The sequence below is a fragment of the Dermacentor variabilis genome, chromosome 2, assembly GCF_050947875.1.
Source record: "Dermacentor variabilis isolate Ectoservices chromosome 2, ASM5094787v1, whole genome shotgun sequence".
Lineage (NCBI taxonomy): Eukaryota > Metazoa > Arthropoda > Arachnida > Ixodida > Ixodidae > Dermacentor > Dermacentor variabilis.
In genome coordinates, this window is record NC_134569.1 from 179,328,458 (window position 1) to 179,344,961 (window position 16,504).

The following is a 16,504-nucleotide window of genomic DNA, read 5'->3' on the forward strand; positions in this document are numbered from 1 at the left end:
CGGAACGTGCTTTGCGTGCATTTTGTCTGTTTGAATTTGTTCAGTTTGACAGTCTACTTTGTACAAAGCGCTGTTGAAATAAGGAGTCAAATAACAGACGGCGTCATTTTGCTGGCGGAACGCTTCCGTAAGAAATAAGCCGCGCGCTTGACGGTGTCTCGCCCATGGGTAATCTGCGACCACTGAAGTTAGGTGCAGCGCCAGTGCTTGTTAGAAACTTCGTCGCAGGCATTTAGCTGCATGCTGCAAGTGGTCAATTGGGCGCGTTATATTGAAGTTACTGCAAACGCATAAAGAAATCATGTTTTATGCTGAATAAAGTCTAAACCCCATATAAGCGATCTTGCGCGCGACAGCTACAAGTGATGCGATGGAGATGGCTATCGTGTTCGCTCGTCGCCTACAAGTCGTACTCCGTGTGTTCGACGATCTTCAGCGACGTCTCCCCAGTGTTGCCGGTATGAGGGCTGCAAATACTTGTCAAAACTACCGCGACGCGGGTTGATGTATTTTACTGTAAGAAGTAGAATAAAATAATTGCGAAGGTCTGGCAGTAGGTTCTTATCCTTGCACGTATAAAAATTCAATCGTTCGCTTCTTCCGAGCGGCAATCGGTAGTATTTGAGTGATGTACATCCAGCTCTGGCTTCGCGTTATTGTCTAGTCGCTCACAGCACTTCCGGGCGACGATCAAGGAATTCTAGACTTCTAGAACCGAGTGATCTGTTCAAGGGACGGCCCATTTTGTCGCTCAAAGCCGTCGCTTGTCACCGTCCCGCACTAAATCGCTCTCATGGTGTTTAGCCCTAAGGGAACTGATTTTGCTTGTGCATTGAAATGGTGCGATTATATGTCGGATTTTATGTCTCCTGTTGCGGTTTTCGAGCACAGTGCGAATGTGAAAGGGTGCTTATGTCTACGAACTCGGTGAACTGTCAAGCAGCGAGTTAAGCATCTGCATCGAATATTACGGATGCTGTGTGGAATTACAATTGCAGGGGCGCATTGCATCCGCTTATTATTTTGGATATGCCAGTGCAGTTGCTGATATGAGTTGGCGCTTCAGAGTTACATCATATGAACAGCTAAATCACTCTTTCCCTGGAGGTCACAAGCGTAATCTGTGCATCTTGCTACTGCATGGCGGATGAAAATGTGTTTATCGCTTTATTATTTTTATCAGAGAAATAAAGCATGAAAATAAAACGTTCCTTTAGTTCCGTGTTACAAGTCGTCTGTCGGGCAAAAACAAAGATTTACTCTAATAAACTAATAACTGCGGTCTAACTGCAACTTTTGCATGCCTTCAAGGAAGTAAACTGCGAGATTTCAAATTGCAGCACTAGTCGAGTCTGTCAGAAATAAACTCCATTGCGCCCCTCATAAATGAAAATAGGTTCATGCCTTTTAGTAAGCTTAGATGCAGGTCGCAGTGAACTTTCTTGTTATTATTGAAATGTGGGTAAGCTTACCATAACAAGCCTTGTTGCCCTTTCTTATAGGCACATCCAGTCATATCCATTGAACTGGAGGACGATATTTTGATCCCTACAAAGCATCATGTTTGGAGATATGATCCTCAAATTATGGCTTGAGCAGTGTCACAACCAGAGATGGTGCTGGGGGCACACTGGCGACGTGCTTAGGATGTGTAACAAGTGGTGCTTGCGAAACACCAGACCAATGACAGATTTATGACATCTGACAATAGCCAATATTAGATTTATTAGCAGGAGTATTTTAACATTGATGCTGAACGAGCATGAATTTTGGATTATTTCTTTTTGTTTAAATGCAAAAATTGATGTTAGTTCAGCAGTTGACTGTTGCAGTCATTGACATGGTTAACATGCAGTTCAGTAGGAAGACTGAGAGCTAAGACTTTCTTTTAACGCCATGACCTTGACTGTCTTGATGTTGTCTTACGCCACGTACTCGTGTTGACTTTTGCACACGATATTTTTGAGGCACCCGTTTTATATAACGCAAGAAGACAGCTGCTAGGATACAAGGATGTCAAAGAGCCAGCCCCGCGTGATTCCACGTGGTGCAGAGGAGCGAACGCCAAATAATCAAAATCATTGCCATGCAATTTGGACAAGAAAACAAGAATGTGGAGATATTGGGTGTGCCATTTCACTAAATGTCAACAAAATCGAAATAGAGTATGTCGCACCAAGATGAAAATTCTCGCTTGCTCTAGGCAGCCGTCTTAACATGGTATATTTATGTGATGTCTCTGATGGGAAAGTCTAAATTAAGTATGCTCTCTAGAGACAAACGCATAGGAGCAACTGTCATTGAAAAGTTGAAAAAAAAAGATGATTGGTTTTGTGAGAAGTGAGTACTTTTTGTCTTGCCTCTGAACAGATATATGCATGTGATAAAAAATAGTGGTACAATGAAATTGCATATTTGCTTAGTGACATAGTACAAACTTGCAATGAGCACTGTGCCTGTGTTCACTGTAAAAAGCAACAGCGCCTGCTTGGTTAGGTACTTACACACATGTAAGAGCTTTAGTAGCTTACGCTTAACAGCGCGTGAATTCAAGGGTACAGATACAAACCACTGTGATTCTGTATTTTAGATGCTGACATGAGGCAGACGGATTTTCATGTCTTCCCTTTTATCTATTTTTTACAGCTAATATTAGAAGTATGGCTTGCTTTTAGGTTCCAGAAATGGGAAGCATTGGGGGAAGAGAATGCCATGTTTAAGAATTCGTGATATTTTACGTGCATGCTCACGAAACCAGTTCATTAGAACCGCTCGCGCCTCCCGAAGCGAAAGCAAGGAACAGTTAAGGCCCCTGTGTACCGTGGTGCACACCTTCCGTCTTAGAAGCCGGAGAGTCACTTGGAATTGAGAACTATATTAAAAATGTAAAATTGTGGTTTCTTCTGTGAAATAGCCATATGATAGCTTCTGGCAGGTATTCGATATTTTGATTAGGGTGACTCAATGTACTTGCCAACCAAGTATGCTACTGGAGGTAGAGATGCGTTCAATGTAAACAGAGCATCTGAGTAGAACATTTGTCCATCAATTGGCGGATGTGAACTTACAGTGTTAAGCAAAAGCCCATTAGTTTCATGGCTTCTGTAGACATAATTTTTGTAAGGCCAAACAAAATCAAAGCATTTTCCACATGGTAAAATTTGTAGACTGAGTATAACGTACACAGTGAGGCGATGTATTAACCTTCCCAGACACATGTACTTGTTTTGAGACGAAGATTCTGTGAAGAGCGAAATTTTTCTTTTACTTTATTGCATCTTAACCACTTCAGTAGGAAAAAAGCTTTTGTTTCAGGTAGTTGCTTCATTCTGCAAATATATGAAAAGTCGCATGCAAAATCGACGTGCATGGAAGGGATATGTGAAACAGAATAGTGCCAATCTCAGTGTGTGTTTTGCTTTGTTTGTCTTTTTCGTGCACTTCCCTGCCTGTACTTGTGCTTATGTTGCCTTTGATGCATCACATTCTTCACATGTGATTTTTCGTTCACATCTGAAGCCATGCTACACTTGAGTTTGATTGCATATTCAATGAGTAACAATAATTTATCATGTAATTATGCAAGCTGCTCCTCAGAAGTATAGCATTCTTACCGTAATGGGAATGAAAAGCTGCTATATATGACAAGAAATTTGATGCGCAAGATTTTAATGCCAATGCTCCTTGCAGTTTTCTACTCATTTGCTACACACTAGATAATATTGCAAATTTAATTTTATTTATTTTTGTGAAAGTGTAACGGATCAATCCCAACAGCACCAGGAAGCTACTTTCGTGAGGAGGCCAACCGAATAGGAGATATGATACGCCTCTGTACAGCTTTGAGACCGGGGAATATATTGCTGCAGAACCACGACAAGCCACACTTAGAAACGATGGGGCGTAGCCCATACATGAATAACTTTATGTGAAATATAAGCAAAGCTAGCTAGATCTACGGCCTCACATGAGACTGTATAACACTAGTCTAAATGCACTGTACTCTCAGTCAGGAATATCCATACGCTGTACAGGACGTTATCAAATGAGCTACTGTCTTAGAATATGGCACACAAAAAAGTTTCTTGCAGAATTTGTCTACATTACCAGCCCCATGCTTAGCAGCTCATCTGGTAACCTCTGCCATGTAAGTGCACGCGTTTTGTGCCAGTAATGTGGCGCGTATTTCTCTTCGATCATAGTGTCAATACTTTGTGAGTTTGCATATGTTTGGTCTCTGTTTAACTTTTCATTGTATACTTTATTTTTGAAAAGAAGGAGCCAGTTCAAATCAAAGGATATTTCTACACTAATACTGATGAAACTTCCGAGAATTTACTTATGTTTTATTACAAGATGTGTTCTAAAGTTCATGGACATAATTGTAATCTCATTTTAGGTGTTTGTCAGAATGTTTCTCAAATTATTATTCAGTTTCTCTTATGGCTGATAAGTAAAGATTTTGACCTTTTAAGAGAAAACGTTTCATTTGAGTAACTCGGCGACGACTACTGATTACATCCAGTTCACCAAGCTTAAGTGCAGGAGCTGCTTATGAAGGAATCAAATATTCCCCACATGTAAGTATTACGAATCTCTTCTAAGGTGACCATGGATCTACATCGTGCTTTCACACTATTGGGAAGAGTGCTAGCACTTTGTTCTGAAGCGGTACAGGAGCACAAGTACTCTGTTTGGGGGAGTAGAAACACTCGGCTTGGAGGAGCAGACGCACTTAGTCTGGGAGAGTAATATACCCCTGTGGGGAGAGTATTAGCACTCCGTAATAGTACTAGCAATCCCTTGCGGTGGAGTAACAAACCTCTGTCAGGAGGAGTTGTCCTACGCTCTCTCAAAGAGGTCCGATTTACTCTCGGAACGAGAATGAAATATGGGACAAGCTGATACTCCCCCAAAGAGAGTGCCCGGAACTCTCTTTGTTTTTAGTGTGTAGAACACCCTACTTAGAAGTGTTATTGCGTGGACTTGGAGTGGGTAGGCCTCTTCCCGCCATGCAGCACGGGGAAGAAACGAGTTGCGGTCGCTACGTATTACACCACACGACATGTCATCACTCGAGCACTGCCGACTAGCTGCGTAAGCGACGTCTCTGATTGCCTGCTTTATGACATCACCATCAGCATGGGGCGCCTCATCAGCAGCTCAGGCTGTGGTCGCAGGTTTTTGTCTTATGTGGTTCGTCCTTCTTCACTCGTGTGCTGCTCATGAAAAAGTTGGCAACTTCATATCATTCGCAGACTAACGTCCTTAACGAACCTCACATTCATGCGCTCACCGGCATGCTCTCCATCAATGCTTCCGCCGATTAGAGCGAGCGGGACACTGCTCCACCATTTGCGGCCTTCGTCTGCAATTTATGCCATTATGCAACTATCGGATGCTCGATGGAATCGCCCCTCACACAATTTACTGGTTCCCCGCGCACGTGGGCTCGGTAAAGGGAGCTGCTATGAACCACAACTAACCGGCCCACGCAGCTGCGCGCGCGCTCACTGAGCGCGCTGCTCTACAGATGGGCGACGGCTACAGCGCCGGCAACGCCTGCCATAAGGATACTCCGATCACACACAACGAGATTACCAAATAATACTACATGGCGAGGAGGCTTTGCCTGCCCCACACTCAAGACTAAGCAGAGCACAGGCAGTCTCCAAACCCATTCGTATCCATCATTAAGATATATAAATGAAATATATCCATAGAAATTCCCTGACGCCGCCTGCATGCCTGCGGTCAGACCTCTAGGTTAGCACATAGGCTTTGGGAGTGCTGGTCGCTCGGCCCGACTTACAGCAAGAACGAGTGGCATGCGCTTCTGCATAGCACAAGCCTTCAAGGCCAAACCCTGGCCATCCAGCCCGCCCGCTCCAGGGCCGGTAGGCTGCCGGTCCCCGCGTGGGAGTAGCCTGGTGGCGCGGGGCAACCTCGGCGTCCGCATTGGCCTCTAATAAAGTTGTGCTCACTCACTCACTCCGTCACTCACTCACTCACTCACTCACTCACTCACTCACTCACTCACTCACTCACTCACTCACTCACTCACTCACTCACTCACTCACTCACTCACTCACTCACTCACTCAATTATTCGTCCATTCATATTGTCTTTCTTCGTGGCTCCCTTTTGCCCTTCGACAATATGTTTCCCTCTAACCCAGCGTCAACCACTTCATGTGCTCATGGCGCTCTCACCCGTGTTTTCATCGCACGCACAGTAGCCCACGATCGGCTCTCTTTACCACTTGTCTCACAAACATTCCTATCTGACAGCCGATATACAGGTGTGTACTTCCATCTGGGCTCTCTCGATCTGCTCTGGCTCGAAAAGCTTCCACCGCACAATGTCGGGCCCTATAGAGTCCTGCACCAACATCTATCACATGCGAAATATCTCCGCTGACACGCGAGTAATCGACTGTCGCATTACCAAGGTACATCGTGTATGTTTCTCGAATGAAAATTTATAATTAGGATATGCGGTCTCAACCGTAGCATGCACCAGGACGGTGCTTCATCCGGCTGGTATTATGTTTGGTTAAACTATTGAAGACACCAGCGATGTGAGCGTAACTGAATGCTAGAGCAACGTGAAAGTCTGTTCTTGTGCTGTATAGCTTGGCGACTGCCGCCTAGCTTGTTGAATACTCCCAAAACAATTAAACACTGTTGAATACATTACTAGGCTTAAATGTGAACAAAAGCAATTGCGCACGCCGCATGCAATGAGGGACGCCGCCAAACGCTACCATTTCACTCGTTGCATGAAACAGGAAAAAGAACTGATTGTATTGGGAATTTGAAAGTGCACAAATGCATATGAAATTATCTGAACTGTTAACAAAATAAAGCAGGGTTCGCTTTATATCTGTTGAACACGTACACACTTGTGATCATGTGGGGGTGCTATTCGAACATTAGTACCAAAAGCGAGAGAGACATAAGAAAGGGGAAATTCAGAGAGATTAATCAGAGGGAAAGATTCGCTTTGCTACCCAGTGTTGGGGAGAGAGTGGACGGGAAGGTAAAGGGATAGAAACCCAGAAAGAAAGGGAGCACAAATACGCTATCGCGGTCCGCATACTATCACCGCACCGCATACTATCACCGATAGTATCACCGCATACTATCACCGCACTTCACAGTTGCAATTGCAGTACTATAAACATTAGTTCGGGGTACAGCCACTTGCCCAAGTCTGTTGTCCTTAAATACTGCAACATTGCCCTCGTCGCCCTTGATTCTTTTTTATGTTTTTATGTTTTTATTTATGATTTTTTTGTTTTTTTATGTTTTATGAATGATTTTTTTTTATGTTAAAGATCCTAGATCAAAGCGTGCTCTCGCGATTGTGAGCGATCGTCTCTGTACATTGTAGCAGCGACAGCCACAGAGAACGTCTTGAAGAGTCTCCTTGCTGCTCTACTTGCATCACACGAGTCTCCTTACGTTGCATGGGGCGTCGCCAGCACATTCGATTCGGAAAGCAAAAGACTTCGTCAAAGCCACTCCTAGCCATACCCGACAAAGTACGGTAGCCTCATGCCAGCAGAGTCCAGCTGAAATACGAAGACGGAGCGAAGTGCAGCAGGTTGCCTTGTAAACTTCCGGTGTTCCAGATGAACAATGTGAGATGCCGTCTGAGGATTTGAAGTTTTCTAGTGGTTCTAGTGGTGCCGCCTGGAAGCGCCGATTAAGCAGCGTTATCGGTGTGTTCGTTACCTATGACGCCGCAGTGACTTGGAAGCCACGGAAATATAACGTGGTGTTCTTTCTCAGCCTAGGTGTGCATAGTTCTGTATATTTAAATGCCGATCGTTCGTGTGGTCCGAGTTTCGGGGCTCATAGCAAATACTGCAGCGCTGCCATCGAGTCACTGAAGATTGACCAACTTCGAGGTTGTTTCGGCTTACAAAACGAAGTGCAGCGCGAAGAGCTGCAAGTTCCGCAACCATCGATGTCGTTGGTTGAAACCTCTTGAAAGTGATTATGGTGACTCTTGTTCGAAAAACCATGGCTCCAGAGGAACACGGGTAAGTTGCTGAAGCGTCAACATAAATATGTGCGTGGTCAACGTACCCATCGTGCGAAATAAGTAGATAGTTAGTAGATAGTAGAATTTAGATAATAGCATATAGTAGATATGACAGCGCAGATTTTTTTCAGATTCCTGGTACGGTGAAGTGAATTCCAGTCAAACCAAATAGCGTGGAGCAATTGATGGTTTAGTTGTGAGGGTGCCGCGGGATGGATGGCGGGTGTAATAATTGAAAATCATAAGGTAAAATGATGTCTACGGCTTTTCTCCCGGTAGCGTTGCAAGAAGATGGAAACGGTATCGGCGAAAGTGCCTAATGTGCACTCTCAGCACTTCCAACGCAATGTATGTTCGTATTGGTTGATATCGCGTATTGCAATAGTCCCCACCGATTTACGGGCGTAATCACTGAGAGATATCTCTCGTGGAGTCCCCTACAGACTTAGGTGAAACAGCGCCGGACAGCAATCTCCCACGGTCTCAAGTTTCGGGGCGAACAGACTTCGGGAGTGTTAGGGCGTGCAGTGTTGAACTTGTACAGGGCCCTTTTTCAGGCACCTTTAAATACAGTTCGCCGATAGTCAGCAACACTAGAAGGAGAAATCATCTTGCTCTACAGACTATTCAAGCTCGGGCTCTCGTAGTTTGTCTAGGTTTGCAAAATGCTCATCAACAACGTTAGTACCTGTCTCCCACTAGAGTGTTGTAGCATGCAGTTTTACATGGTTTATTATGCTGATTTCTAAGTATATCACATTCTTCAACCGCTAAAATACTGTTGCGTTATATCACTCTAAAGCACATTCTGATTTCCGCTACAACATGTAAATATTTTCTGATGGGCAGTGTATTGACAGCGATTGCAAGGTTGTTATCGTCACGCCCATGAGTGACGTGACCGTTTGCGCCTCACCCTCTTGTGACTCGAAGCGACCGAGTTCGCGCCTTGACAATGACGCTCCCTTACAGCGAAGCTTTCATTACCTCTCCCATGGACTTTCCCTCTGTTGTTGCTTACTGCTGTGTTGCATAACAGCTCCTGCCGAATGCGTGAATCATACCAAAAGTAAAGTTGTTGTCACGCCGTCATCTTCATACTGGTCATACCTGCCACGTACAGCCTTGCACCATTGTTCGCAACCAGACAAAGTGCAATTAACCATCAAATAAAGTGCGAATCAAGGCGGCAGGTTTGGCCGGTGCCGGACATAGTGCCAACAAACAGCACATGCAGTTCGAACTAGCGTGGCCCAGGGTTATGGACATTGCGCAAACGAGCACCGCAAACAGTGCTCTTTAGGGCGGCCTAGTTGGACAGTACCGGACATAGAGCGAACGAACACCAGATGACAGCGACCCGGGCACGCAGAGTCGCGGTCATGTTGTCGTGGTCCTCTACCGTCATCGTCATTTGGTCGTAGTGATTCCACTCTCGTCATCACATTGTCATTTTGCCTTGGCCGTCAAGCCATCGTCGGGATAAAGTCGTCGTCATACCACTGTCGTTATGCCAGCGCCTTTACTCTAGCTCTCTCTTGCTCTTAGTCACACCATCGTCGTCATCCCGTTAGCATAACTCCATAACCGTCATCAAGTTGTCCCACCGTCGTCGCTGCACCATGTCATCGCTCCTGCGTCGTGATCTCCTAGTCGTCATGCCATATTTACTACACTATCGTCGTCATCCTATCATTGTCACTGCAGGGTCGTCATCCCATATTCCACATGAAGTCGTCACCACACAAGCGGCCTCATGTCCTGGTCGTCACGAACTCATGGTCAAAGCAACGTCGTTAGCCCATCGTTGTCATTGCATGGTCGTTGTGCAATAGTCGTCGAGCCGTTTCGGTGTCTCCATCTTGGTCATTTCGTCGTAGCGATTCCAGAGTCTTCATGCAGCTTTTGTAATATATTTATCGTCGTTTCGTCGCAGTAGTAGCGCTGTCATCATGCCGTCATCTTGATGTCGTCGTGCTCATCCCAGCGTTATCCTTCCTTCGTCGTCATGTCTGCCATGTGCACGTTTAAGTGCAAGTAGTTAGGGTTAAGTGAGGCAGTTACTAGTGGAAATCTCCATCTCAGTCTTGAGGTCTCAATTTCCGAACCAATTAACTCAGCGTATGGAATTCGGAAATTTCTCTTAGTTAAACTGAACTTACTCTCCCTGAACAAAGCATACAAGCAGTAGCAAATAAAGCAATTCAGATGAGCAGTTTCACGGGATCGCTGCCTCTTCATAAATTACAAGCACTGCTTACATATATAAATTATTTTACGTGCTCTTACAGGGAATCAACCCACGAGGAAACACAAACATTTAGACTGCTGGCGATGTTACTTGACTCATTCATCTTAATAAAACAATGCGGCTGCTGAGATAACCTAACCGAGGGAAACGGCTTAAAGAGTCGTGATAAGGATTCCCCTTATTCTATCTGCGAAGGTTGTATTAGAGGAACTCTTGTACAGTAATGGATAATGCGTGTTGTCCGCAAAAATCATGGCTCACAAAGCTGGATTGACTAGACGAGAGGTATAGATGAATGACTCATTAGAATGTCGTCTGCACTGTTACGAATGACACTATTACCAGATTGTCTGTCGCGAACCCGTGTGCGGCGTAATTTTTGATTAGGCGATCCGTCCGGTACTGGGAATCCAGCTTCACAGGAACGTGACACCTCAGTGACCCATACCGCGGCAGTTCTCTATTAAGTGCCACGTATTCATACGAAGTCACAGACGATTACGTTAAATAAACGATTAGGTGTCGCGTAGTAGGTGACACCCTATGCTTCATCTGCCGCTCAAACGGCACATCACGTTCACCGCAATGGCTATGAGCGACGCGGGCCCAGCACTCCCAATGTTAATCCTGGAAACAAAAAAGCAAGATAGCAGGCTGCGGGATGGGTACTGAACTTAAGGCGTAATGCGGAGATGTGGGTTTGATCCCCAAAGGCGGTTACTTCTGTTTTCGGCCACTTTCATTTGCCATTACCTTAGTATTTGTTTACTTAAATTAGGCATAAAACTAACCTCCTCTACGTTTTAGCTGCTTCCATTGCCTCCCTGTCGTTAACCTTTATTTCTCTCTCTCTGTTGCCGATAAAATCTTATGAGTGTGACCAACAACCATACAGCTCCTCCGTTCTCCATATTGTTGCTATCTCCAACGTGGGTAACCCAAGAATAAGGACCCGTCTCGTACATTCTACTTTGAAATGGCACCTCACCGCCTGGGCACTCCGAGTGGCATCATGGTGTATCGCCGGTGAGCCTCCCAGATAAAGGCCATCGTGTAGGGGGTTGAGACCCTGTCTTCCCAAGCCGGTGGGCGTTCGCTGCCCACGACCGTGTCGATTTCGCGCTGTATGCGCGCCTGCACTGTGTCCGGGTTGGCGGCTACCAGCAGCAGCTCCCGCATCAATGATCCCGATGCAGTGACAGCACCGGCCAACAAAAAACTCACAACGTTGCCTACCAAGGAGGACACTGAAATCGAGAACAAAACAGTGAGCTCAGTACCGTTGCCTGAAGGAGCACATTGCAGGACATACGATCGAGTTGCCTTCGAATCTCGGTGAAACATTACACATGTGACGACTAACTGCTTAAGGAACATCCTTTATTTAGGAGTTCTAAATTTCTTTCCTATAGCGTGAAGAAGTCCATGTAACCGTGTTGTCCCATGGTAATCTTATTTTAATGAGAAGGCATTAATGCCCCATTACGCGAAAATCTATCTGCGTCGGCGTGACGTAAAATGGCACCAAGAATGGCCGACGGCGTAAGAGTAAAAACACGTTACGAATTCTCAGACTGACGTCCGATTACTCAGAGAGGTTCCTGTAGGCAAAGTAAAATAGCAACTTTGCAAAGAAAATTTGTCATATCTCTATCTGGGTGGTAATTGAACCCGGGCCTCCGGGGTGCGAGACAAGCACGATTTCTCGTGAATTTGACGACAACGAGACGGGTGCTGAAGAGATAACACACCGAGCAGAGGCAGCTAGGCAGCTTGCGCGTCTGCGAATCCACGAACAACAGGACTGTGACGCCAGACGCTACAATCATCGGCACAGAGCCGTAACATACAACATCGGCGACAAAGTGTGGGTCTGGACACCTTTTCGACAGCGTGGGCTCTCTGAAAAGCTCCTGCGCAAGTACTCCGGGCCTTACATAGTTCTCCGACGCCTCAGTGACGTGAACTACAAAGTCGTTCCAGAAAGCTCTCACTGTTCAAAGCGCCAACGGCATTTACCCGAGATCGTTTACGTGCTTCGTATAAAGCCGTACTATGAGGACTGACAAGACTGCGCAGTTCTTTACCGCTGCTTTGCAAGCCTCTATCATTGGGACGATGATCTCTTCTAAAGGGGGAGCAAATGACACAACTGTATTTGGGCACAACTATATTGCCGTGGGTATGCGCCAGTGGGGACGACGCTGAAGTAGCGCGGGTGTTTAGGTTAAGCGTGGAAACGAAGAAGACGTTATGGTTGTTCCTTGGACGAGTGATAAAGGATATTTCTTGGTGGTGCTGCTCCGCATACTCGTCGTCGATCCCACGTCGTTACAAATATATATATATATATATATATATATATATATATATATATATATATATATATATATATATATATATATGTTACTGTTCTTAAATTCTTTTTCAAACGCCGCCGTGGCGTCATTCGCAATACTATGACTCATCATTATGCAGAAAGAGATTTGCTGACATCACCTTGCAATAACTTGAGGTATTGGGACGTTGCTGATGCAGGAGGAGTGCTGCGCACTTGTATTCTGGCTGCACTAGCTTGCGGCAGCCGAAGAGATAACAGAAATGGAGCGACAAAATGTATCATGAGGTCACGACGCTTTCACTTCCAAGGTGCTTAAACTGGTTCGTAGCAACTTGTATTGCTGTCAAATATTTGCAGGGGAGTGGGGGGAAGGTCGAGGGGGCTGGTTCTTGACGCTCTCCATTGTTTTGAATTGAATTCGGGGGTTTTACGTGCCAAAATGACGATTTCATTATGAGGCGGAGAATGCCAAGGAGGCCCAGGGCCTTACTTCAGCCCGATCCCTCTGCCACCTCCCTATTTGCCTTTCCCCCTTTCAATAAAGTTTACAACCACCACCATAAGGAACAGCGCATCGAGGAACACTGGAATGATTTTGATCACCAGGGGATGCTTTAACGTGCCGCCAATGCACGTGACACGGGCGTTTTGCATTGCGCCCCCATCGAAACGCGGCCGGGATTCCACCCCGCGACCTCGTGCTTAGCAGCGCAACACCACAGCCACTAAGCCACTCTGGAGGGATTGTCATTTTTTGTCTAGAGTTTAGAGGGTTTGTACGTTCTTTTCTAAAATGTGACCTCTGGACTTGAATGGCATTTTCCGAAAAGAACGGGCAAGAGGAAATGCGCCGCTGCTACACATGCTATTCTTGGGCAAGCAACTCGCGATAGCATTATATAAATATTCTAGTTCACGCAGTGATTCATTCGTGCAGTTGGGATCCTAGTCGAGGGTTCATGATTTGAAGTTGCACGTCAGTCATGTGGTCGTTCGCCTACGCCCCCAGTGCACCTAAAACATTGTAGCTTGCCAGCGCTATACTTGCGCGCTGCAGTAAGCTGACTAAGCGGGTCCAAACGGTTGTGCGTCTTTATCGCCAAGAGTTGCTTGATGGCGAGGAGGGGTTCCATAAATAGAACTACAGGAGCACCTTCAGTGCGTAGGAGTTTGCACGCCTGATCACATTACACGTCTGAGCGCACTCACGTCGCAACCCTCGCACAGCGCGAGCATGTGCTGTTTAAGCACCCGTCATTCCCAGGTCACCCGACGAGGGTGGCTAATGAACTTAATTCGGCCAATCGGAATGGTGTAACTCTTTCTAGGCCTCTGCCCATGGTCGCCCCACCTTGCTGGACTCAGCCTCTGATGTTGTAGCCTCGCTACCGCATACGATGCAACCTCGAGGCAAGTGGCAATATGGACTGGACACAGTTCACACAGAATCCGTCGATATTGACGCCTTGCTTCGTAAAATACGCTCTCCATGACAGCCAGCTTGTAGAAATTTTAAAGACTTGGCCTTGACGGCCGTTACCGCTTACACATACTGCGGTGGTAGATGCTACCTCGAAGGAAGCTTGTTTCTTGACCCTTCAATAGACAGCGCCAGCTGTGGTAGCCTAGGCGGGCCACCAGCAAAGAAATGGCACGTACGAGCGCTGAACTGCAACTGGAAAACTAAGAAGATCTCAATATCGTGGAATGAAAATTCAATAATATATGGTCGACTCAAAAGTAGATGTCAAATAAAACCAGCTGCCTAATTGAGCGTCGTATAATGCATGCCGTACATAAATAGGTACATTCGTTGTCTGGAACGTCTTGTGAGCTGTGGCTCACGAACTCCTCTTACCTCTTGTTAATATGAAATGCCCCTGCTTCGGAAGGACCACAGAGACAGCAGAACCGACATGTCTTCGCCTTATTTAAAACAAACACAAGAAAAAGAAATAGGGCGTGCCCCCGGCAACATACTTTTCTTGGCCGACTCTCAGCTCTATCTTTAATCTGGTTTCTACATATTCCTGCCGACCAGATTCAACCGAAGCAGCCTTCGAACGAATGTAAGAGCTGAATCGGTCTCTTGGCTAGTTTTCCTTCAGGCGTGCGAAGGAAACATGCCCTTACTAGGCCACCCTTGCCTGAGAAAGTCTTTCCGACCTTGCAGAGCTTCCACTGGTTCTTTTACATGCTTCTCCAAGCAGGACAAATTATTGGATATTTGTTTTACCTGCCGTTTTTGTACTAGCACATTTGAGTTGATTTAGATACTCTTGTTTACATGTTGCCTACCACATTATTATCGCCTCTCTTTTTTTCCCTAGTAATTCAACAGACTGTGTTGGGACCGAGAGAGGCCGCGTTTTGCCTTTCGATGGGGCCGAAATTCAAAAACGCCCCTGTCCCGTGCATTGAGGGGACGTTGAAGATCCTCTAGCGGTCAAAATCGTTCTGGAGTCCCCCATTATGGGATGCCCTATAATCAACTCGTGGTTTTGGCAAGTCCGATGCCAGAATTTATTGCAATTCTTCGTGTTTGCTAAGTACGCGCCTGCCTCGTATAACGTCTGCAATAAGCTGTGGCTCGTTGCGATTGAGATAGACGTAAGTAAGAGGCCGTTTTTTAATCGCTCCTTCTGTTTCAACAACCACGGTTCGTAGTTCTTCAAGTATGCGTCTAGCTCATATAGCTTTGCTCATTGACGTCTTACAACTTCCGATGAGACTTTCGTAACATTCTGCTCACCATGGAGCTCCTCTCTATAGGCAGAACAGCATCGTTCGTCAAATTTGGCTTGTGCCCACAATCTCGGCAGTGCAGGCGTAAATGCCACGTTTCTCAATGTTAGCCCTTATGTTCATTTATTCTAAGATGGAGATCCCTCATTTGCGCTACACCTTAAGTACAATGTTTCACAGGTTAAGTTCAACTGATGAAAAACTACCACTTGGCATTATAAAACACAGCGCACTTCCACTCTGCTAAAAAGGACGGCCAGCGAAGCTATGTATGTGGTCGCCTTAATGGGGAACAGCACCTTTACCGTGGGTCGGCCCGACATTGCACTCTCTTCGGGATCGGCCCACGTATGGAGAGTGCTTCACGCCTGCTTCCCCTCCACCGCGGGTCGGCACATCATGGCACCATGTTCGGGATTTTGTTTCTACACATGGACACGTTCCTGGGGGAACTAGCCCTTAACAGCTTGGATGTAAAAATTCTATTCTGGCGTTTTGCGTGCCAAAACTACGATCTGAATATGAGGCACGCCGTAGTGTGGCACTGCGGTAATTTGGACCACCTAGGGTTCTGTAATGTGCACCTAAAACTACGTACACGCGTGTTTTCCTATTACACCCCAATCGAAATTCGGCTGGAATTAAGAGTTGGCATGGCACCGATTCTCATGTAGGGCTTCGCGCTCGCTTCGCCAGAACGTGCGCGCACTATGCGCACATTTTTATGTTATTTTATTTACTCATACTGTTGGCCTGTCGGCCGTTACAGGGGGGGGTCAAAGCAGCACTTCAACAATTAGTACAATACATGGTATTGAAATAATACATGCAGCACAGAAATAAAACAAGTAAATAGCAGTATTTCGGCAATTAGTACGCTACATGAAGGCAGTACATGAATAGTGTTTTGAATAAAGGGAAAATCAGACAACCACCCGTTCGTAGCAATTGCTACAAAGGAAACCCATACGGGTTCCTCGAAAGAAAAGCCTCATAGTGTTTAATAGGTGAACATAAGTGAACAAAGAAGAAACATAAGCGAAATATTCTACAGATACTCCGATCAATATGATTATAAATGCAGTGTTAATAAACGAGGTCCCCATACACCCCCT

At 45.8% G+C, this 16,504-nt stretch overlaps 1 protein-coding gene across 1 annotated transcript in view; it reads right to left on the reverse strand.

Annotated features, from left to right (window-relative positions):
• LOC142571087 (cytochrome P450 2C6-like) overlaps positions 1 to 16,504 on the reverse strand; it is a 153,145-nt gene that overhangs the window by 32,509 nt on the left and 104,132 nt on the right. Inside the window, exon 8 of the mRNA XM_075679378.1 lies at positions 11,292 to 11,550. Coding sequence (XP_075535493.1) covers positions 11,292 to 11,550 — 259 coding nt within the window. The remainder of the gene's footprint in view (positions 1 to 11,291; positions 11,551 to 16,504) is intronic.